Source organism: Pomacea canaliculata, linkage group LG6 (assembly GCF_003073045.1).
Source record: "Pomacea canaliculata isolate SZHN2017 linkage group LG6, ASM307304v1, whole genome shotgun sequence".
In the NCBI taxonomy this organism is placed as follows: domain Eukaryota; kingdom Metazoa; phylum Mollusca; class Gastropoda; order Architaenioglossa; family Ampullariidae; genus Pomacea; species Pomacea canaliculata.
The window spans coordinates 15,586,572-15,612,110 of record NC_037595.1 but is presented as its reverse complement, the minus strand read 5'-3'; the positions used below and the strand labels follow the sequence as shown (position 1 = coordinate 15,612,110).

Below are 25,539 nucleotides of genomic sequence, written 5' to 3'. Positions count from 1 at the left end.
AATGTGTGGACTAAAGACAGCTCAACGCACGGACAATCAAAGATTCGTACGCTCTGCCGAGGATAAAGGATAGACGCCTTAGCGGAGTCCTAGTATTTTACTGTCCTCGACTTAAAGAACGGTTACCATCGTGTATAGATAACCGAAGAATACAAAAAGCTCACAGCATTCTCAGTTGCACCCCTCGGATTCTATGAATACAATCGCATGGCGATGGGGCTGGAAAATGCACCGGCCACATATCATCGCCTCATGGAAGAGTGTTTGGGGGACCTATATATCACATATGTCTGGTGTTTCTCGATGACATTATTGTGTTTTCCAGTACGTTTGATGAGCATCTGGAAAGAGTGGAGAGAGTGCTAGACAGACTACGGCATTGTGGATTGAAATTAAACCCCAAGAAGTACACATTCACACAGGATCGAGTTAAGTATGTGGGAAATATCGTGTCAGCGGCTGGTGTCGAGACAGATCCTGAAAAATGCCAGAAAGTGAAAAACTGGCCAGTGCCCATGACACCTGAGAATGTGCGACAGTTTCTGGGATTCGCAGGTTATTATAGGCGTTTCGTGAGACAGTTTTCGGCAATCGCCTAGCCCCTAACCGACTTGCTTCATGACGCCTTGAAATGAAAGAAGAAGAGAGGAAAAGATGCAAAAGCTAATAAATCCGTCAAGTGTGTATGGGGCAAAAGGGAAGAAGAAGCGTTCAGGAAATTGAAGGACTGCTTGTCGTCACATCTTTCTTCTTGTTCCTATTCGCTCCCAGTGGAGCATAGGGCCGCAACCAATCGTCACCTCCAGTCCTAGCATTTCCAGACTACGCCCAGTCGTTTGAACTGCACACCGAAGCTGTACATGTGCGGGCTGGTAGCAGTGCTGTACCAGGTGCAAGACAATCACAAACGGGTGGTGTGTTTTGCCAGCAGGGGACTGAGCCGGTCGGAGTGGAACTACCCGGCGCACAAGCTAGATTTCGTCGCGCTCTAGTGGGTTGTCACAGAGAAATTCCACGACTACTTATATGGTCACAGCTTCTCTGTGTTGACTAACAATAACTCCATGACCTACGTGCTGACGTCAGCGAGGCTAAATGCCATCAGTCATCGATGGTTAGCATCATTGGCATCGTCTGATTTTGACATAACATATCGGCCAGGAAAGAGCAACGCAGACGAACTGTCAGGACTGCCTGACCTAGAACGAGGCCAGCAATCGCAGAGCCCGACGGTACATTGGCAAGGAATCAGTACAAGCAATATGCGGCTCGTTGCAAACACCCGCATATGCAGAATGTACATTGTAGTATGGAAGATGGCACGCATAAAAAACGCACACGGTTCAGCCGTAGATTTTTGGCGGTAACGAGGTAGAAAAGTTACTCAGCCCCGGGATAGTGAAGGAAAAAGACGTGCCTGAGTCACGACATGTAAATCTCCCGAGTTGACATAGTAGAGCAGGGTTGGATGCGGCGCGATACTGACCCTTGGTGGATACACCTCGCCTAGACGAGTTCCCCCCCCCCCTTGTACGGGCTAATTTAGTTGGAGCCATTCTGAAGGAGGAAGAATCACCTTCCCAGATCATTCCTCGATCGCCTTCGGTCTAACACCCAGCAGCACATGGGCTCGGTGCACCACTAGCCTCGTGACGTCACCGTGGAGTACCGCTGCTGTGACTTGGGGCAGCCTCCCTCCCCGACACGGCCATTGTGTACGGCCTTGAGTGTCATCCGTTGCTTAGCTACACGTGGCGACCAAAAAGCCCAGTCCACACTCAAGAGTCGGCCGAGCTTGGGCCAAGCTTGGCCGAATCTTGCCTGTTTGCTGGGAGGTTCCTACCCCCTCGGGAACGGAAAACCCGCCTCTAGTGAATTACAAGTGTAATTTGTGCTATACGTATTCTGACTGAAGATACAAAGGGGGACAACCCTATATATGCTATTCGGGCGCCAAACTGCATGGTTACAGGCAACTTATATTTTGGGGAAGTTCTGAGAAAAAGCGTAGCGAGGACGTGTTGCTGAGTCAGTATGCATGGCTAGGAACTGATACATCACGGACTAGAACATTGGAAACTGTTTTAAGTTATGAACTGAGGGATTGATATACATAATTAAGAGTAGAGGATATCGCATTACCAGACGTTTACTTATCATTGATGGTTTTGGCCATCTTCTCTAAAGAACTGTGCGTTGAGACATTTTTGTATAAATATATTTATCTGTGTTCTACGTCATAAAATCCTTAGCAACTTGATAATGAAAATAACATGATTTGGACAGCCTCAGACAATCATTTTATTGTGTGTTGAAAGAACGCGTATGGACGTCGTGTGTGTACTGCTCTTGTAATAGCTAAAAAAAAAAAAGAAAATAAAACCATTGAACAATATTGACTGAACCTGAAATTCATCTTCATACATACCTGTTGACCCCAAGTTTTCTCTGTGCAGTTGAAACAACCTGTTGACAACTTCTGGTCTCTGGTTTCCTTGTTCTTTTTTCTGAACCATTTCCCACAATATTTTATCTCCATGTTTTTTTACAAGATACTTGTAAGGAAATCCTTTGTTTCTGACTTCTTTCCTCATCCTGACTTTTCCACTGTATAGCCATCCAATATCAGTGTACCTATATTGCAAAAAACAAGAACTTCAGTTGTAAGATCATGCATTTAGTCAGTAGGTATAAAACACTTTTAATTCAATGATGTGGAAATCTAATCTGATATGGAAATTTGCTGCATGATAGAAATAACTCTTCCATTACAGGTTGCACCTGCAAGTACATCTTTATAGCTATTACATGGGGGAAGTTATTCACTTTGGTATTAGAAAGAGTTATGATGATTAGATGCTTATGTTGAAATCCTTCGTTTTAAAATTGTCGGTAAGCTTTTGCTTTTGAAAAGGTTAACAGAGTTGTGATTATCAATGCGATGATACAAGAGATCTGAAATACTTTGATTTTATTGAATTCAAGGGTCTGTACCCTTTACTTTTGTGTGAGGTATTCGGAGTTTAGTAACATGTTGGATGGATATGTGATGTCTGATGAGTTAATGAACAACTGGTTAGTATCATTTGTTGTTTAATGTGGATGAGTGACTGTAATGTTTATGTTTTTATTTGATGTTGATCTGGTGTTATACAATTGCCACAAAGATCAATAAAGTATTGTCATTATCATGAAAACCTCAAGTTGTGAGTAAATATTATCTCTCTGATGGGTATTTTGTACCAACAATCATCAGTTAAGACCTATCCGAAAATCAAACCCATCTGAAGGAGAGTGACTGCTCTCCCTCACTTTCATATTCTTGGGCCATTTTATTTCTACTGTCACGTCTGCGCCATCTTGCCATTACAGTGTACTTAGATTTTAGATCTAGACATGGGAAGTGTCGACTTCAAAATCTGATTATTTTTCTACAGCTGCTTTACAAAGATTTCATGTTGAGCTATCACAGAAAGCTTTTTGTGCAACACTGGCAAGTCTGCAACGACTGAGATCAGGTATCTCCAGGAAGCTGAGCAACAATGACCGTTTGCGAAATGAGCTTCCATAAAAATGTCATAATAACTTTCAGATATTTTTGGATGCAGAACTTTACTGACTTCTCAAAGATTCCGTGTAATGGCAAGGCTGCATTCTCCGCATCTGTTTAGGGTGCCTATTCATTTCTAACCTTCCACCGTTTTTCTTTTATCGTTACTGGTCAGCTTAGAGAGTGCGACCTATCTTGGCCGTAATGCTGCACATTACAAATCATTACAGTGCACAAATAAAATCTGAATTTGAAAAGAAGTTTGCAAAACACATCAGGGCCATCTAGGGAGCACATTTACATGTACAAGGAGAGACAATAAAAAAAATACCTCTCGTAAGTCATGGCGGGCGGATTTCCACTAGGTTTCCATGCATTTAAATCATCTGGCTGACCTCTTATTAGAACAGCATCCTTTTCAGTGTCCAGAGAAAATTCTTCTGAGATGATTACATGGAAAACAACTGTAACATAGTCTTTTGTTACAGCAGAACTGCAAAATTAATAAAACATACGTGACAATCACTTCTACTTGTGAAATATCTGCTAATCTACTGCTACCCTTTAGTTTGTAAATAATACTTATTTATACATTACATATATATATATATCTTTATTACAAGTTACATGTGTGCCGCATTTAATCCGTAAATATCCAACCTCAATAAAGTCAGGTATTTGGGGCAAACAGAAAGTTTTGAACAGGGTACATATATTTGTATTTCCCGTCCTTCTTCAGGATGACCCTCGGCACTGCTGTAACCCCCTGGGGTGCCAGTTCTGACTTGATGTCAACCTCTGGCATTCCAGCAAGGTCAGGGCAACGAATGACCCCCCCCCCTTTGAAGAGTTGAGGGATCGATGTGGGGCGGTCAACAAACTGTTTCCCGTCCCATCGATGTAGGGCCTTAGATGCTTTCTGATTTGCGCACTGGACAAGAAATTGTTGAGAGCAGACGTCTAACGGTAGAAAATTTTGTAGATATATTTCTATATTTCTAAGGTGACAGGGACGAGAGCGGCCGGGCCGGCTCTGCGCCCTCCACCACCAAAAAACGGGGCCAGACTCCTTCCACATTCTCTCTCACGCATTCTCTCACTTCATCTTCACTGTCCAAGGATTCCTCTTCTCTGATTCGCTTTGCAAGGTTTTGTTTGTTTTGTTTTTGGTTTGTTGGTTTTTTTTTGGTTTTTTTTTTTTTTTTTTTTGGTGCCATGATTTGAAGTAAGTTGATTCGTTCCTTATGCTCCCCACCCACCATGGAGTCCAACAGGGAGATGCGACCGAGCGGTACCACTTAGGTCTTAGGGCATATCCAGCAGGCCGCACTAGGGGTACACAAGGAATATACTCGATCTGGCCCTCCAAGTATGAAGACCAGATTGACCCCGGCAGCAGCCTTCTAGCAAAGCTAGGGCAATACACAACCAGCCGCTCTCTCTCCGTCTAGGTCTAGGAGAAGTCCGGGGCAAAGAGGTGTGTTGGTATGATGGGCAGCAACCCCTTAGGGACCTCAACCTACCTCCCATATAAAACTGAAGTAAAAGAGGGTGATGTTTGATTAGAAAAAGAATATAGATGAAAGGGCCAGGTAAGGAGAAAAAGGAAAAGCATAAGAGAAAAAGGGGTGGGCCAGTTTAGTCACCCAGCCAGAGAAACGCTGGGTGTTCACCCCCGGCACAAGAAGCCTGCCATTAGATAAATGTCATCAGCAAAGGATCAAGGCTTTGGACAAGGAGTTGTATTCATGCAGTGTATCTCACATGATCCTCGAGATAGGTGTTGAACAACACCAGGGACAATATGCATTTTTGGCAAACTTCCACTGTCATAGATACTCTCTCCCAATTTTTCATTGAGCAGCTCAAAACTCCCAGAGCTGGTGAACAGCAACTAAATGGTTTGGATGATGCTCTCTTCAATGTTGAATCTATGCATTATGGGCCACAACCCCTTTTGTCAGACAGTTTGAAGGTCTTCTTGAAGTTAGTAAAGTTATGGCACAGACCTTTGTCATGCAGAAAGTCTTTTTTGTGCGATTGTTGACACTTTGTTCAATTGTACTCCTGATGACTGAAACTGGTCTGCTCCTCCAAGAGCTCTGTTCCTCAACACTTCATGGGAGACAATTCTTTATCACCTTAAGCATAACTTTACTTGGGTGACCGATCAGTCTGTATGACATCACTGTTATGTGAAACTGAAGTACTGCTCCCTATCAAAAACTGATTTTTACATAATAGCAGCCAATTGATACTGTTAGCAAAAAATAAGATGCTACACAGAATTCATCTTTTTCTCTTTCCTTAAAGTCAAATGTCTTGCTATCATGTATTTTAAATGGGCTTTTATATTTAGTGTTGTTTTCATTTTATGTGCTTTGTTGAAACATCACTAAGACAGCAGGAAGATTCATAGTAGAGTATTGTGAAGATATTATAGACTCCTCACATCTTGTTAGGGATTTAGGAATTGATTACACAGAAATGACCACATATCTTTAGTTTAGTGTAGTGTACCACTTTACAGTTTAAATTTATGAAAGGAAATGTTAAAAGTGAGGCATGAAGAATTTTATTAAAAGAAATCAGGTGTTGTGTTATTAGTGTTTTATACATCACTCCTTGCCAGTCATAAAACTTTTATCTGTGATAAAAAAAGAATTTGGATTTGCTCAAGAAATTGAAAAAGGCTTGAGTCTTAATTAATAAGCAAGCTGCTCAAACCAAATCCCTAACAAAAGATATGTTTATAAGAGAAACAAGTTAAAAGCAGTAAAATAGGCAAGAAAATCTGCTTTTCACCAAAGCCCTCCCACAATATAAGGATAAACACACTATTACATGAAACTACTATAATACAATGGGCCCAATACAAATAATGAAAAAGAAGAGAGGAAAGGTATGAGATTCTACTTGATGACAGTTTCACAAGGCATTTTTTTTTTTTTACTAAAACAGCAGTTTTTACCTCCGTGTTTCTGCACCTTGCAACCTATTCTTGTTACCCTGGAATAGAAAAATAGAAGCAATCACCATCAAAATATTTCTCACCTTCACAGGAATTATAATACAATTATAATGGCTAGTGAAACATTATCACTATTTCTTGAATATAAGATTATTTCAGGTCATTATCTCCATCAGCAAACTTGAAACTGCAAGTATCTACTTTTAATGTGTGGCTATTTAAGGTTAACCTAAGTTCTCAATTATTTTTATGTTCATTATAAGATAAAAATTCATTAGAACTGAGAAAATAACAATGTTCTACTAAAGAGATTCAAACCTACAAACACAATAACTGTCAACTGAATTTTAGGAAAAGATTATGGCTAATGACATAAAAAGAAAATAGATTTGATGTCAAGGCAATGATTATATTACCAACTGTTATCCAATCCAAATTCTGTGGAGCTATAACAGACAATATTTTGCTATTTGTTATAACAACACCATTAACAATATTACTTTATAAAAGGATTTTTAACCAAGCAAATTTTTTTTGTCAAAGGTCACCGGTCATTTTGCCCCAAGACCACATCACCCCACTGCCTAACTCAAAACAACTCAGCCATAATGTGGCCCAAAAGATGAATTGATCACCCGTGACATAAGTAGCTATTAATGTCAAATATTTCAAACAGTGCCATACCTTGTTCGAACACTATACATATGCAAGCTTAGCTGCCTATTTCAAACAAAATCATTCGAACAAGTTCAGCAACTATTTTACAAACCAAAAATGGCCATTTGGCCATCTAGAGAACATACCACAATGATGCACAACACAATTTTCTCTTGAAATATTATTTTTTAATTTGAGGGGTTTTATTCATCATTTATTCTTTAGTTTGGAGGTTTGTATTAAATGTTTTAAATTTTTGTGGCTTCTATTTCTGTGTCACTATGTTTCTGTAAAACTGGTATATTTGGCCTGTGTTGAAAATGTACTATTTATTTTGAATCTTTTGTGCAGTCAAAAAATATGGATCATTATTATTATATGCAGATGTGTTGATGTTAGGATACTCATTTAGCTTTTTGTACATTAAGCTACAGGAGCATACCGATACCACTATCATTTCTAAAGAATCTTGATGTTTAGTATTCAGACATAGTGGATTGACCTGCACACAGACTTCTCTCTGTAGGCATCCATGTATGTTATTATTATCGCGGGGAGGATTTGATTCAGGAAGTTGGGTGACATAGCTGGGGCGATATGGTTTTAAGGCAAAATGACTGCCCTTCCTGTCAAAGTATCATATTGTCATGGGGTCATTTCATATTTCAGTGGTGATCCCACCAATAGTATCTCCAGGTTTCTTCCAGTTGCTATATTCAACAACACAAGATTTGATTTGGTACCATATCATTTCATTCCAATAAATATAGTGTGATCAATGACTACAAATGACAAGAATGAGAGGTGACAAAAAATACAGTCATTGCTTTGCAGACATCATCAGTCTGACTGCTGGCAGAAATAGTGAAATGCAAGACCTTACGTACATACTGAAGGACAGTATGAAGATTTTCGGAATGAAGAACAGCACTGACAAAAGCAAAGTCAGAGTTAATACCAATGGTAACAGCAAAGCAGAGATTTACATGGGGAATGTCTTCAAGTATCTGGGAGTCCAGCACAGTAGGAGGTCTATGGCATGGGACATAAAATTTCAACATTGAAAAGGGTTTCATCCAACTCACTGAAGTGCTGTATACGAGCTCGGCACAACTCTATCGCTATCACCTGTGCTGCTCAACATTTTTTTCTAGAGAACATCATGCATGAAACTCTACAAGTCATCACACTATCGGTGAAAGGCCGATGTGCGACCTGTGCTTTGCAGATGACATTGATGCGAAAGCAGGTAGTAACGGAGAACTGCAAGACATTACCAACAGACTGACAGATCCAATGCATATGGAACAGAGACCAGAAGTGATAAGAGTAAGGTCACTGCCAATGGAAACAGCTAAACAAATACCTATATGAATGTATTGAATGAAGTACAGCTTGAAGAGGTAAATAGCTTTAAGTACTCAGGAGCCACCCACTCTAAAGACAGCAGCTCCATGACAGATATTCACATCAGGTTCATGGAAGCAACAGCAGTAAAGTCTAGGCTATGTGCAATATGTACAAGTCCCTCATAGCCCCAATCCTGCTTTACAGATATGAAACATGGACTCTGCTTGCAGATAAATTAAGGAGAATCTATGCATTTGAGGAGGAAGCTCTGGATCTCGTGCAGGAACCAATGACTCTGTATGAAGCATGGTAGCCAGGCATAGCTGGTCTGGTTTGTCCATATGACCCAGCACAACACTGTTGAAGGCTGTCCTTCAAGGTATCTTGGAGGATGGTCAATGTGAGAGTGACCAGAGGAAGAACTGGCCTACAAATGTGAAGGAATGTACTGGTCGTCCTGTGCAAGACCTACTCACTATCATCCAAGATAGCCATGAGTGGTGGGCCTTGTCAGCTGCTGTGTCTATCCATGTTCTTCCCAGTGACCAGTACCAGTCAAGGAGCAAATGAATTAATGACCTGGGAGCTACTCTTTCCAAAGATGCAACTGCATGACAGAAATCTCTATCAGGATTGCAGCTAACAACACCAGAAATGGTCAAGCTGAACAGGATTAGGCACAACAATACAATCATGTTTGCTTTGAAATACCAACTGTACAAGACCCTCATAGTTCACATCCTGCTGTATAGATGTAAGACATGGTATTTGCCTTGCTGATACAGAGAAAAGAATCTGATACCAAGTGCATGGGGAAATTAGAAGGTACGCCCAACAAATACCTATGGAGCACAGTTGTCACCCTGGTGGGCCATGCAAGAATCCCTTTTTGAAACAGTGAAGCAGCGCAAGCTTCTTTTGGTCTTGCCATGTGATCCAGCACAACATGCTGTGTAACACAATCCTTCAATTATCTTAGAGAGAGGTTGAAAGCAAGGAAAACAGAAAAATACTGGGCTAACATAAAAGAATACAATGACTATACCATTAAGGACTTGCTTAGCACCATTTGACAGGCTGCTGCACCTATCCAATCCCCTTCCCTTCCCTGCAATGACCAGTACTGATAGACCAACATAGCTGGTCAGTCATAAGTGAATACATGAAATTCTGCAAAATATTTTAATAGCAGAACTGGGTCACAAGCCTTTATGCCTGGTATGCCATCAAGGCCAATGGGGCAGGCAGGACCATATGTTGAAAATCTGTATCATGGAAAATGTGTGATATTGATTTGACTTATTTCTTTGCATATCGTTTTGATAACAATTATAGGCTTCTATCTTTTTTATAGAGTTAAAATTAGTCATTAAAATATGTATTTATCAGTCAAAAGTTATAAAAATAGAACCTCGGATTTTTCTTCTGGATGTTTCTTTAAAGCGTCAGATATGCCTTCATCTTTCTCTGTAAGTTGTTTCTCACTGCCTTCTTTCAAAGAACTTCCACTTGAACCACTCAGATCATTTCTCTGTGAACTGCTCTCTTTGGTGCTTGATGCACTCTTGTCTTTCCTTTTCTGTTTCTGTTTCTCTCTTTTTTTGGAACTTGTTTGCTGCTGCGTTGTTGCACCTGCTGAAGTAGATGGTCTATTAGCATTGATGTCAGAAGTATGTGCTGGTTCTTCATGAACGGAAGATAACTCACTATCTTTAAAACATCTAGAATCCCCTTGTGGCACCACTATTTTTACAGCTGCCTTACTGGGATTAACTGGCGTGACAAGGTTCATTTCACTGTTAGTATCAGCATTTCCACAACTTTCTTCAGATGCCATTTTCATTCTTGATATCTCTCTTGCAATCTGTGAACTTCTCTCTTTGTTTGAGGACTTATCAGAAAATGTATCCCTTAACTTTTCATCAGCATATTGAGCAAAAAGTGGTTGGCTCTTCCTGCCTGGAACAGACAATTTACTTTATATTTTTGACATATTACCAGCAAAAGATTTAATATGCTATCACAAAAAATTAATTATGTACAGTAATAACATGCAAGCATAGTCATGGCAAAGGATAAACATTCAAACGTCACACAGAGTTAATCACTAAAAGAAACAAAGACTAAGGAAAAAGCAAAGCATTCATCAAAATGCATGCCAAAGAATGTTAGTGGTCTGTAACATTAGCCTCCCCCCACCCACCACTTAAGTAGGAGGTAAATTATTACCATTCTTTCCAAGTCTGCTGTCATCAAGCTGTTCCTCTTGTGGATCTTCTTGCCTTTTCCTCTCTTTGTCTTCACAATCATCTGCTGAGGCATGGACTAAAGTATCAGAACATTTTGCACTCTGTTCTTGACAGTATGCACTTTCTTTGTTTTTATTCTTTTTATTGTCTTCATGTTTTTGTTCTTCTTTCTTTCCTTTATATTCTTTCACTTTCTTTGTATTGTTCTTTTGTTTTTGATTGGTCTTATCATTCTCTAACTTCATTTTTTTCATTGCCTTTTCCTGCTTCTTTTTTTCATTCCTTTTTTGGCGTCTGCTTTTCTTTTGGTCAATTGTATCCTCATTCTGTACTGAATGTGGTCCTGCTGTATCAATGAATGCTGCTGCACCCTGTGTCTGAAAAGTTGTTTTATCTTCTTCATTGTTTAGGTCTCCAGTTTTTGTCTTCTTCATTACAGGTGGAGTTGACTCATTTGCAGCTTCACACTCTTGTGCTGTATCAATGAACGCTGCTGCACCCTGTGTCTGAAAAGTTGTTTTATCTTCTTCATTGTTTAGGTCTCCAGTTTTTGTCTTCTTCATTACAGGTGGAGTTGACTCATTTGCAGCTTCACACTCTTGTGCTGTATCAATGAACGCTGCTGCACCCTGTGTCTGAAAAGTTGTTTTATCTTCTTCATTGTTTAGGTCTCCAGTTTTTGTCTTTTTCATTACAGGTGAAGTTGACTCATTTGCAGCTTCACACTCTTGTGCTGCTCTCTTGCTATTAATTTTGGATTCTGTGTCACTTAATTTCAAAAACTGAGTTCCAGTTTCTCTAGCAAGGTCATGCTGATGAGGAATATCAACCTTGCTTCCACAACTTGGGCAAAATTTGAAGTTTGGTTTCAGAAGTTCTCTGCACAATGTTCCATCTTCCTTCTTGCCTTGACATTCTATCTGTGGAGGGCTTTTATAACTAGGTTCTTCTGCAGGTGTGTGACATATGGGACAAAACAGATCGCTTGGCAGGAACAGGTTACCACATGGCTGCCCATCTGTATTCTTACCACGACATATCATTTGTTGCTCTTCTACCAAGGAACGGTCAGTGTTCGATTCTTTTCTGCAACAAGCACAAGAATTCTCGCCTCCCTCAACACTTGTTCCACATACCCTACAGCCTGTACACTTATCCATGTCTGGTGTCAAAACAAGGCCACATATTTGGCCATCCAGCTTGCCAGAACACTCCATGACTGGAAGAAAGAAAATGTATAATCAGAGCTTCTTTTTGGTGATCTTTTAAAATTATTTTTCACAAGTTACTAATTCATTCACAATATATATGGAGACTTCAGCAACTAAATACTCCAAAACTAAACAAAAAAAAAGGATGCAATCTGAGCATTTAATACGGTTAATCATTTTTAATAGATTTATATCCCATAACACATTACAAAATTAATTTTTCTACATGTATCTTTCTTTTAATAAATGATGGCAGCATGAGAGCCCTGTCAATAAGGTTACTGAAATTTCTCACCATCCTAATACTTCATAAACTTAAGTTGTTTTTTTCTCCTATGAATTATGTTTCTTCAAGTTAAAAAAAAGTGTGACCATTCAAATCCACTACCTACAGAACTAGACATTGGTGTGATAATACACTGTGTAGCTCTCTGTCCATAATTTTTTTTTTATAGGAAATGCCATTGGATATTCTTTATTTCCTTTTGATTTGCAAGAAAGTGCTGTTTCACAATGGACTAAGGTATGAACACTTGATTTTTGTTTACTTTGAACTTTAATTGTTTATTTTTTAAGATTTTTTTGAAAACACTTGAAATGTGTGCATAGGAGGATTTCTACATGAAGGTCATGGTCACATAGCCAGGAAATTAAAAGAAAAGTGAACAATATAAAAGAGTGTCACAAAAAGCAAAATGGGTGCTGAAGAAACACGTGAAGTAGCAACCCAGGAGACAGCAGACTGTGCTTATCCCTGAATGGTTCAGCCACAAGTTGCACATAACACAAAAACTTTCTTTTCTTCTTGACTTTGCTTTTTGGTGTTTAGGTATGTTTCTTTTTGAGTTCTGTGTACACAGCAATTTAATCTTCACAATTTTCTCTACCCTGATAAAGTGCTAAATTGAGAACATTGTCATAACTTTTTCTGTTATAGTGATTTGTTTCATTATAAATTACCTTCCACTATGAGATGTGTGGCTTCTTTTATTTGACACTTTCAACATATCGTATGCTTCTTCATAACGCAGACTAAGGAAAGTTATTCTCTATCATTTTCTTCTTGTTTTATTCTGTAGTGCTTCGACATCTTTTGACATACCAGCTACCAAGCACTGCCAGGTGATGACTGAATTATAAGTAAGCATTTCTTTCATGGCAAACAAGGACACCATTGCACCACAGCCCAATTTGTTCCTTCTTAAGGAACCTAATTTTGAAAAAAGCACTTTCTAAACATTAGTAGAAAAGAAAGTTTTTAAGTGGCCAACCTTATCACATGTTACTGGGCTCTCCTTCCTCTGCATAACACTAAAACTCTCACTGACATAAATTATTTTAGGCTTAACTAAAAAAAAAATCTGGGTGACAGACATGCACCTATTCCAAGGCATCCCCATTAGAACATTTTCTTATACATACCTATTTAACTAGTATTAAAGTTTATTTGTCTTGTCTTTATAATTGATCATTTTTATTTTGGTGATTTATGTTTCACTAACAAGTTTAAAAATCTCTTAGATGACTCTAAAATATTAATGAATTGTCAACATGATTTTGATAATTCACTTTCAGATCAGACCAATTACAGAAATCTAAAGCCATGATGAGGGAGAGCATAAACCTCTAAACCCTGTCTATGACACTAATATCTACCTATACCTACTTTTATGCTAAGAAGCTTTCTGCAAATGTATCCAGGATGTAAGTAAATGCAAGTAATTCAGATATAACTAACTCGGAATGCGTGACATATTGTACAAAGCAAAAAAGTATGGTGTTTATTATGTGGGTTAGGGTTAGAAATTCACATTTTATGTTCGTTACTTACAGTACATCTGAAGCGAAACCAAAAGTTGACAAGTCACCGTCAATACAGTGACGTCTAATACTGTGGAATGCCTACTTTCTCTTTCTCTTATCTGAAACTGTTGTACAACACTGCCTTTCTCTTTTACATTAATTCTGCTGTTTAGACTAATCTACAATAATCTGTAGATGTCCTTTACGAGAAAGAACAACTAGAATCCTTAAAAAAGCGACATTAAAATTTTCGGGTGATTCCTCCTTGTAGCTTGTAAATGATTCAAGTCTCTGGTTACCTCAATACCCGGGGGGAATTTTATGTTAGTCGAATACAATCAAATTGAAAATGTTTACATCTGTACGTTTCTCGGGCTTGGTTTGCTGTAACTATAAGAAAAAAGTTTATAGTCTATTCACAAAAGATCAAGTGTAGCAGTACACCTCTTAAGTAAACTAATGGCTTAGCATATTATTCCGTGTACTTTGTCAAAAATTTTATTATTCGCCTACCAGTTATAACCTCTATTCAAAGGGCTGGTAAAACCTTACCTCGGAAGCCTGTCTGCAGTAGCGGAGTCTTCGCCTCATCTCATTTAGGGTCTGCAGATGACTTGCTGTATTTTACGATCAGTTGCTGTAAGTTCACATTACTAAACGCCACTGCAACAGATACCACCTCATAATCGACAAATTACGAGTGCTGGAGTGCTGATGGTGATTACTGGCTTATAAAGCCACAGGGTCGCTTCTGTTGAAATCACCTGAGATTGGCGCAAAGCTGGCGTGTTTTTCAGTCCGTTTTCTACTTTCAGTTTCGATTTCCGTTTGCTAGGTGTTCCACAGAGATATGGACCACGAACATGTATTACTCATGGACGTGTGTAGGTGGATTGCTGTCTGTCTGCCAAGACCAACGCTTAGCCTCTTGCGAAGTGATCCGATGTTAGTCTCGGCGAGCCTAAACAAAAAAATGTGAATAAACCGGAAGCTTTGTCGTCTAATGCCTCGTTTTAGCAGGTAATTGGAAAAAGATCGCTGCCAACAATCCTGCCAGCAGTCCAGTAGTACAATGGATTGCTGGCATTTGCTGACCAGCTGTGGGATTCCGGACTCGTCGCCCGATGGGTTTCTACCTGCAACAATTACAGCTTTGGTCATCGCACTCTCTGTGTTTTCGAATTAGATGAGAAGTGTACCCTTAAATTCTGTAAAATATTATAACATTAATTATTCATACCAGTTGAAACTGTATGTACAATATATGGTGATTTTTTTTTGTATTAATTTAATTTGTATAGTTCAGCCCGAACCATTGTTTCATTGCTTGGTATTTCCGCTTGGATCATGTGCTCGCTTTAGCAAGATTCTGCATAGGTAGCATAAGGTATTTTATGTATAAATTCTCGACGCAGAATGTTAATGTTTCAAATAAACCTTGTAATTAATTAATACTATAATAGTCATTAGCAATTCACCTTCTATTGAAATTTGAACACTAGTGTATTGTTAGATAGATTTGTAAAGGACGTAATGTGGGTCCTGTGCGCAATGGTTAGCTTTTGCTAGCCTATACTCATCTACCATGCGCCCACACACCTTTACAACAAATTCACTAAGCTCTTAATAACAATTAAAAGAATGTAATTAAACAATACATGAATAAACATATATAAATCATATTAAATGCCATACATGAGGTTACTACATAAATCATAAACTTATCTCCGGGGTGTCGCTCTCCTGGTATAATAATAATCCCACGGAGCACAATTTCATCAAGTTCACAAGTTCCAATAATTCCCTGTTCACATGTCCATCAGTTACAGTTCACGATTCGCTAGTAAAGTCCCTGTTTCAGATATACTTCAGATACAATGACGTTCAATAAAGATCACAATTAACTCACTAATAATTCCCTACTTCGGATACAATGATATTCCAGGTCCCTCGGACCCTTTTAAGTCTTACACAAGACGGACCTCCGTCGGCCGTTCGCTACTCGCCACCCGGAAAAGTGAGGTTTCTACTTCTGTACCAGACTTGTTTCTTTCTTTGTCCTGGTCTAAAGCTATTACTAAAAGGGGGAGGGGGCGTTGGTCGCCTCGTCCGACACCTGTTATTCGCTGGACTATTTATGACCCCCGGCCCCGGCCGTGCGTGAATCGCGGCGTTCGAGTTTCACCGCCGTTGACTAGCCACCCGTGTTGAATAGGACAGCGATACGGCTGCCGCGTCAGCATTGCCCGATGTGGCGCCAGCTTGACTACCTGTCACGGACTAGTCCGTGCCTCCAGTGTTTCTTCACCTGAATATGGTAGAAGGAGGTGGAGGGGAGCAGGGTGGAGTAGCCCGCCCTGTGTGTCGCCCCTCTGCCATGTAATTGTTAACAGTGTAAGAGAGGACGGATGGAAGGTTGAGGGCGTGATTGTCCTGTTATAGTTGGAAATCGTGGGTCTCCGGACACCACGTGTATTTTGGGCACCACGTGAGTTGTGGACCTCGTGAGCGAGGCATGAAGTGCTCACCCCGAGTGGGGTGTGACAGGAGTATATATAGACGAGAGTTGAAAGCCTAAGGGGGGCGATCTTTGGATTAACACAGACGGTGTGTAAAGACGGTGTGTAAAAGTGAAGAAGCAGTGTTGGAAGTTGCTAGCGGGAACAAGGTGTGTCGTGAGACTCAAGAAACGAGTGGGACCAGAGAGTCTCGCTGCAGTCTCCAAGAAGCTCTGCGATTGTCTGCGGAGAAGCGAACTCTACTGCTGTGTGCGGGGAGTGAGGCGCCGGGCTCGAGACGGCTAGAGGTTGGACAGCCGGAGTCGGTGCGACGATGACGACGACACCTACAACTGGAATGATGGTGGCCCGAGTAGAGGAACCCCCCACCATCCCAAACAGCTAGAGAAGGCCTGTCTTCAGCAACTCTACTCCTGAGTGCGAGGAGCGAGGACAAGAGCCGCCGAAAGGAAGTCAGCAGAGACCTGACTACACTGAAGCAGGTGCCGAAGGACTGGGGCACCATAGTCTCCCACGTGGAGGGGACAGTGAGTCATTCATACTCCTTTGAAGAATGATCAGGGTAAGAGCCCATGTTTGAACTGTTTAAGAAGACAGAGACACTGTGAGAAGCAAACTGGTAGAGCGGGACATTAGTAGTAAGTAGCGGTGCATGTGCACCCTTACTCCTTGATTTGTGTGTTGCTGAATATTTGTGCACGTGGACCTTTCGTGCGATTTGAAAGGTGCTCTTTAAGACGTCTCTTCACCAGTGCCTTGTTATTGACAGATTGTCGTAGCTACCAGTGGATTTAAGTTAACAATTGTGGAAACTGCTGTTCTCCTGTGTATGCTTATTTATGTTTTATGTGTATTATTAAAAGAAACGTCCCAACCTGAAGTGATCTCGTAGTTTTTCGTAAAAGAATGCGCAAGTCCGACGTCAGGTCGTGACACTACCCCGCGGTTGGTTTTCCCCACCCTACGGCCCTACTCAAAACTTTACCCTAACAAATAACTAAACATACTAAACACACTAAACCCACTAAAAGTAGAAAATATATTTTCTACAAGATTATTGTAATCGTTCTTTTTGAATGACTTTTGTTAAAGTTAGTGTTCACGTTATTGATTTCACTTTCTAAGAAAGGCGATAAATCGAGGATCGTGCTGAGTCAAAGCATTGTAATAATAAAGCAGACTAAAAAACACAGTCAACAGATGACTTCACAGTTTGGCTGAAGATGAGCCGAGCTCAATGTAGCGTGCGTATAAACTGTCTATAGTGGCCGCCCTTGCCTTAGAATCGTTGTCACTTTTCTGGCGCTCGCTGTATGTGTTTATAGCTTTTTCATGTTATTTTTATTTAAATTTGACGTATATTTACTCTTTAGCAGACGATCAAACACCCACTCTCGCAGGGATATCAAACGAAAATAGTCCACTATCCACATCACTTGCAAGGTATAATAATTTGAACTTAAAAGTTTCATTTGTTTCTCAACTGTTAAATTTAACTTTGTAGTATTTCTTTTTCTTGTAAGGTTCAGTACATTCTCTTCGCATGCCTCGCTTCAACATCGAGTCTTGCTCAACGTTCTATCTTGCTACAGAGGCTGCAGCTGCCAGATGGAAAGACTCTGTCAGTCGTTTCTTCGGGGTGTCGACATACTTAGTGAGGGGTTCCCTCCCTTGATCGTTGCTATCGACGCCAAATAAAAGATCGACGGGGAGACGGGGGTCAAGGCCGAACATCAAAGAATAAGCGGAGAAACCGGTCGACTCGTGGAGGGTGCAGTTATACGCGTGCACGAGACTGGCCACGTGACTTTTCCAGTCTTCTTTCTGACGCGGCTCCAGCGTCCCGAGCATGTCCAGCAACGTACTGCGATTAAATCTCTCGCACATTCAATTTCCCATGGGATGGTATGGGGTGGTGCGCGATTTATGCACCGATGATCTGGCACAGTTCCCTTACGATACGGCTCTCAAAGGTGGCTCCCTGGTCAGAGTGTAGTCACTTTGTTACCCTGTAATGAACGATGAAATTATTAACAAGGGCATCGGCTGTTGTTTTTACCGTCATGTTCCGATGAGTCGGGATGGCTTGGGCTAGGCGCGTGAAATGGTCTGTGATGACTGGAATATGTTGGTATCCTCCTTTGGATGTTTCGAGGGACAGATAATCCATACACACCAGCTCCAACGGCTCTGTGGTAACTATGGAGACCAGCGGTGCCTGCTCGGTGCAGTGTTTTCCGGCTCACGCATCGGGGACAATTTTTGATCCAGTCCTCCACATCGGCTGTCATGCCAGGCCAGAGAAAGCGATCTCTTGACAGTGCGTCTGTGTTGCTCTTTTCTGGCATTTTTCAGAATCTGTCTCGACACCAGCCGCTGACACGATATGTCTCACATATTTAAGTCGATCCTGTGCGAATGTGCACTTTTTGGGGTTTAATTTCAATCATCAATCCCGTAGTCTGTCTAGCACTCTCTCCACTCTTTCCAGATGCTCATCAAACGTACTGGAAAACACAATGATCTCATCGAGAAACACCAGGCATATGTGATATATATATAGGTCCCCCAAACACTCTTCCATATGGCGGTGATATGTGGCCGGTGCATTTGCCAGCCCCATCACCATGCGATTGTATTCATAAATCCGAGGGGTGCAAATGAGAATGCTGTACGCTTTTTGTGTTCCTCGGTTATCTGTACCCGTTGGTAACCGCTCTTTAAGTCGAGGACAGTGAAATACTTTGACCCCTCTAAGGTGTCGAGCAATTCCTTTATCCTCGGCAGCGTACGAATCTTTGGTAGTCCATGCGTTGAGCTGTCTGTAGTCCACACATTGCCGTAGGCTACCGTCTTTCTTTTTAACCCACACAACATTCGATGACCAGGGTGAATGTGATTGTCTAATAATCCCACTGTCCAGCAGCGGTTGTAAATGTTCTTTCACCTTCGCGCTCGCTCGACCAGTGATGGGGTGGAAGGGTGTAGGGGTGGAGGGAACAAGACTGTCAGCTGTACACTATGCCTTGGCTTAAACAAGCGCCCCCGTCTTCTACGTTCTACCAACTACTTCATTATCAACCGATCGAGGTTTTCCCTCAGTATAATCTTGTACACGTTACAATTAGTATGGGCACAGTTTAGTCCCACTCAGTCGCTGCTAGTGATAGAAGATACTCGTACCGTGGGCTTCCCGACGTAATGAACGCACGTCCCGTCAGCCTCGTGCTTGGGGTGTGTTCATTTACCTTCCTTTTGCCTTCCTCTGTTACCAGCAAGAATGACACTTTGATAATCCCTCCAAACAGTTTTATGAACCGTATATTTAGTATTGACCCTTGTCTTTTTTTTGATATCTTACAATTGTGCATCTTTACAGCGAAACAATGGAACTCTCTCCCTTTCCATATCCGCCACATACCCACTATTGAATCCTTTAAACGTGCACTGAAAACTCACCTCTTCCGTAAACATTACTAACAACCTTTCCCAATAATGCTAGTCCTTTTTCACACCCTTCCTTTTGCAATATCATGTTATACTCAGCTCTTGTTCTTTTTAGTTCGTTCCTCTTTGTGTTTTCTGTATTTGATTTTATTTTTCGTTCAGTACGGTTGTTTATTCTTTTATAGTTTATATGTTATTTGTTTGTTTTCCTGTCCCTCGTATGCTGTCCACGTTTCGTTCTTGTTCTTAAGCGTTAAGAGCATGCTCCTTAGGAGTGTGAGTATACACTTTACAAAATTTAGCAGTTATTATTTATTAATGTACTTGTACTGTATATACCCTTGCGATATGGTGCTGATGACCCCAACGACTAATTCATTCGTTCTCTCTCCCCACTCCCCTCCTCTCAGAAAACCGAACTGGTTGATGAAGACTGGAATCTTTCTCCTGTTGATCACAAAACAAATTAAAGATTTGACAGTTTCTCTCGAAACAAAGCCACTCCCACGCCACCTGCGTTTGACGTTATCGTGCACATCAAAGAGAGCAGGGCACGCGCACACGCGCAGGTGAGAGTGGCCGCGGACCAATCAACGCCGCTGCCCCGTCCCCCACGCCACGCGCCGCTGTCCCGTTCTTCGCGCGCGCACCTCCCGCACTTCAAAGGTACCGACAGGTGACCTTTAGGTGTTGCTCTTCTCCAATACACATTTTTCCGCTGCACTGGGGTGGTAGCTACGAAGCGAGAGTAAGACATTTGCCCAGCGTGCAATCGCCATACCGTGCTAGTATTAAGACAGCAATCACACTTACCTGTCTACTTTTGGAGATGACACCAATGGCGGCGTGTCGATAAAAAACTTATTACAAACTACTTGAGTGTCAATAAAATGCTTGTAAAGAACAGCTGTAGTGTCGACAAAATGTTTATTAAAAGAAAAGTTGTTTCTAAATATTTGATTGTTGACAAATTTCAATTTTTCAGAATAATCCCCTACTTTTAATCACAACTTATGTTTAAATTAGTAGTAATTATTTAAATATAAATGATCTTTACTAATCCTTAATTAAAGGCGGTCCGGTGGAGCAACGGTTAGCGTCTGTCCCCAGTGCAGTAAGGGTAGGCTGTCTTATGTTCAACTCTCGTCTCGGGCACGCTGTTCTTTCTTTGCATGTGGTATCTTTCCGTGATATAGCCTTAGTTACTGGCTCGGCGTAAAACACAAATTTCATCTCCGCCCCCTTAATTAAAGGAAATTGTTTTGTCTGCCAACGGTAATACAAAATCATCACCTGATATAAAACATTGACACAAATACTAGCTGTGCTATGCTGCAACTCCACAACATTGTACTATGATCGATGTAGTACATGCAGCGAGCAGTCTCTGTCTCTGTCAGTCTCTGTCTCTGCCCACAAAGACAGAAGATCTGCGACTCAGTATGTTCTTGATGACACAGGGACGGTTATTATTAGAAAATAACCTAAAACTTGTCAACAACAAAACCAGCAATAATAATTGTAGTGCTGTCTAATTAATAACTGAACGAATACGGTAATCCATTATCCAACAAGTCTATGAAATTAAAATAAATGCATAAATTATAGGAAGAAAATCTTGGAGACAGAAGGAAGGACTGTTAGTGAACGGATCAGCTGAAGCCGTAGAAGTAAAACAAAATGTCATTATCGAGAAACACAGTCCAGCACATCACTAGGGTGAAAACATTGACAACAAATCCCGGGATGTACAAATTGCGGAATTAAGAATAGTGAAAGTATTAGAATAGTTTGATTGACCAGTGAATAAATAAAATGATTCTTTGAATGCTCAAAGCAGTTGAGAAAAACAACTTAATCAGAGAAAACTGTTAAAAAGCTTTAAAGAAGTTTAGCTCAACATTATTATCACGCAGACTTAGAGATGTGCACTGAGTACATAGAATGATCGCATATGTAGTCGGCGAGGGGGTGTATGCAGGGAGACCCAACAGACCAGGAGCAGACAATGTATGGCCCGAGGACATCTTGGGACCTGCCCGTTAGTCTAGTTAATTCGAAATTTAATTTATCAAGTACAACAGCGTGGGAAATCGACAGTCCACAGCATTCTAACACGGACAACTTACAAAAATAATAAATAACATCGCTGACATGTCTGACGGAGTCGTTAGGGGCATTCGGGGGCGGGTGCCTTCAAAGAAAAAGCTGGTTTTAAAGTTTTATTGTGAGCGAATTCAAACAGCTTCACTTTACAAAATAAATTCAGTAAGTGAAAACCATAATGGGCTCATTTGTTGTCGATTCCATTATCACCAGGCTTGTTGGGTAGTCACGTGGCCTGAGATTTTGGTATTTTACCGGCCAGCCGCATACAATTTAGAGACCGCGGAAAAAAAAGAAAAAAGAAAAATTCAACAACAAACAAACAGAACTTTTCCCACCCCTGCTATTCGTCCGACTGGTCTATCGATGCAACAGTGCAGGACGGTTGAAAACAATATAAATGAAGATTGCCAAACAATTTTGCCCTGTTTCCATTAGATATAAATGCCTATTGTATATTACATTTTATACAGAGAATCAGGATTCAATGAGGTAAATTTTTATTCCACCAACTGAACCTCAATGATATGTTATAAACGCTGTATACGCCAAAAGGGAGCGATTAACTTTTACAGGGTTGACAAAGATATTCTTACAGCTAGCAGGTAAACAATTAATGTTGGGTTCTTAAAACAAACAATAGAAACTGAAAAAATGCAAGGTATCTGTCGTATCTTTGTACGTGGTGGAGGGTGGGGGAATGAGTATGTGAGAGAGATGATTAATGTGATTGGTAGGGGGAGTCCACAAAGAGATGATCAAACAGGAGGGAAAAGATGGAAGAGTTTTAAGGTTAATGTCGTTTATTATTAGATATTTTTAGAGGGCAAAGACAGCTCATAACCGATACTGATTCTAGTTTAACAAATAAATAAAACGAAGAAATGCGCGAGCCACCCACCTAACCAAAGCTGATTTTAAAACAATTCATGTACCCGATTAATGGAGGGAGGGGGAGGCGCGCAGTGAGCTAGGTGAGGGGGTGGGGTATGTGGCGGAACGCGAACATGCGTGGCGCACGCACCGCGAAGTATTGTGGGAACTGCTGACAATAGGCAGGTGTTCCCCTGCTTGCGCGTGAGCTGCCTGCTGCCTCCTTACCCACCCACCCTTCCCCGCCCGCGTGCGCACACACACGCGCGCGCGCACGGGATGAAAGAGCGCCTGAGATTTTGGCGCAATCCCGGGTGTAGTGTTGTGAACACAACCTGCAGGACAGATGCTGGCAGGGGGTGGCCACACGCCTCCACAGTGACCGCCGCGACCCGCTGGACAGACTGGTGAGTAGTGTTTGTCCTGGCCTATGTTTACATCCTTTAACTAGCCTCACAAATGGGAACTGCACAATTAGTGGATAGTATTTTGAATGGCTTTTGTTAGCTCCTCGTTTGATTAGCGTCACCATTGGTAACGTGTTGAAGTACACAATGCTGATGAGTAGTGGTTGATGGACGAGTAGTGTTTGGGGTGGTTGGTATCTATATTGTTTGCCTAGTGTCACAACGAGTCCCAGTGCGTGTCGCTTTATTCCTTCCCCTCCCCCGCAAGGCTTTGTAGTCAGCGTTTAATTCCTCCCGATCAGGTTATGTAAATGCGTTGTTTGCTGTTCGCTCAAAATGTAATTTCTACCCGTCTACATTTTGTAAACGAGCTCTTCATTGCTACCTGACTGGAGCTTGTAATTGTCTTTCTTGCGCCATTGTTTTGTTCTCCATTTAACTTTTTGTTTTACCCGCATCCCTCCTCGATCCTCCCACCTGCTCAGTGCTCTTTGTTCAGTGTGACATCTGACATGTCCACACGAGGCTCTAAGGTATGTTCACACTAGGTTACAGATGATAGATTCACCGGAGGCAAAATTAAATTTTGACAGTAGGAAATATCCCCACTTCTTTGGATCCACCGTTGAATCACACGCGACTGTTGGCAGTCTATGAAAATCACGCGATGACAAGAGAAAAGCTCGAAGACACCGCGTGTTCTAAAGTGCATGTGCAAGATGTTGCAAGTTGCAACAGGAACACTTTGCTGAAGACGACGGACTGGGCTATGTTTGTATTGAGAGTGAGTGATGATTGTTGCAATTATTAATAATCCAGGGCATAGAACGACGAGTGTAATTACAGTTACAGAAGGGTTAGGACTTGATTGTTTTCTCGACAGATGATTGCAGGCTTGCGGGTAACACGACTGGAGACCGATGCAGACAGCTGGGGAGGGGGGAGGGGGATAGACGATTACTGATCTCTCGTCTGTTAAGCACATCAAGCACGCGCAAGTGTAACGAGAATAAAGTAAAGGTTAGCTTCCCTCCAACCGCATGCTAATAGAGAGAACCCAAGCTTGCTACGATGTCAGACTGTTGAACACGTCACAGAGCGACAGCGACAGCAGCAGCTGGCACCTCCACCTCCCGCGGCTGATGACGACAGCGAGCTCAGCGTCTTGCGTGCGAACGTGCCGCGCGGCGTGCGCGTGTGGAGCCAGCTGTGGCCTGGCGCAATCAATCTTTAATGAAGCGGGCGCCATTTGAATGTCAATAGACTATTGTCAGCCATCGCCCCTAATGCCACCCTTTGTCTGTGGCGGAATCAGGCGCCGGATTCAAATTTCCTCCCACGGAAAATCACAGGAAAAATACTATGCACGTGTGACCGCTGTGATGTAGGCTGCTATGTTCCCACCATTTCCTGTTATTTAATATAGTCTTCTTAAAGCAAGGTTTTCGATGATTTCAAGAATTTAAATTTCATCATGGGGTGGGTGGGGAACCATTCCCTAGTTTGATCGTTATGATATATATATAGACAGTTCCACTTTATTTGACAGACTAACATTTTATTTGATAATCTCTAAGTGTGTGTGTGCTAATGAGTGTCTGAGGCATGTGAGGCTGTTTTACAAGTGTAAGGGTACGGGTACGAGAAATATCGTCACTCCGGGTGTGTGGTGAAAATCACGCAGTGTAGTTACGCCGCTCCCGTCTGAATGGCTACATAATGTTATTACTGTATAATGTATACTTTTATTACCGGCCGCGTTGAGATGTCGGTGTCCTATTATTGTCATTTACAAATATCTGCCAGCACGGCCACTCAGCTATTTCCTTCCACTAGAGTAATGCAGATGGCGGGAGCTGACTTTTCATAACCGAGTCTCATGTCAGCACATCATACTGAGTCTCATGTCAGGGAAACTGAACTGAGTCAAAATTGAATAAGCTCAATCACTGAAGACTATAGACATGGTCCATTCTGTTCTGACTCCGCGATGAATAAACTGGTCGTTGCTGTCTTTAATCTGTTATAGCGTTGTAAGTAAAGCCAATGGTTGTGAATAAAGCTAGTGGTTTTGAATGCAAAAGTTACCTCTTTGACTCTTCGGGTATCTTTATTCTTTGGTATGCATGTCTTGGTTTTTACTTTCGTTGTTGTGGTGTGTGTTTTGTGTATATGTTTTAACTTATGAACTCGACAAATGTTCATAAAATATTTCACTTCTCTGATGCCATGCATGTCAATTACTCAATGGAATAAGCTTGACTCCAAAGTAGATGAGGGCTGTGTATGTTGATATAACCTAGTGTGACAGGCTGAAAGTTTATCTTAATATAACCTAGTTTCACATGTTGACAGTTTATCTTTATATAACCTAGTGTCACATGCTGACAGTTCAT

General features: G+C 41.3%; 1 protein-coding gene across 2 annotated transcripts in view; it reads right to left on the bottom strand.

The window, feature by feature from the left end:
- LOC112565614 (E3 ubiquitin-protein ligase rnf213-alpha-like) overlaps positions 1-14,886 on the bottom strand; it is a 201,901-nt gene extending 187,015 nt beyond the window's left edge. The window contains exons 1-6 of one of the 2 annotated variants that reach the window (XM_025241165.1): positions 14,344-14,886; positions 10,758-11,996; positions 9,940-10,487; positions 6,522-6,559; positions 3,882-4,043; positions 2,429-2,634 (exon numbers count right to left, since the gene is read on the bottom strand). In XM_025241165.1, coding sequence (XP_025096950.1) covers positions 2,429-2,634; positions 3,882-4,043; positions 6,522-6,559; positions 9,940-10,487; positions 10,758-11,994 — 2,191 coding nt within the window. In that variant the 5' untranslated portion in view covers positions 11,995-11,996; positions 14,344-14,886. The remainder of the gene's footprint in view (positions 1-2,428; positions 2,635-3,881; positions 4,044-6,521; positions 6,560-9,939; positions 10,488-10,757; positions 11,997-14,343) is intronic. The other variant, XM_025241164.1, reaches the window with a different exon arrangement.
- Between the last annotated feature and the right edge of the window lie 10,653 nt (positions 14,887-25,539).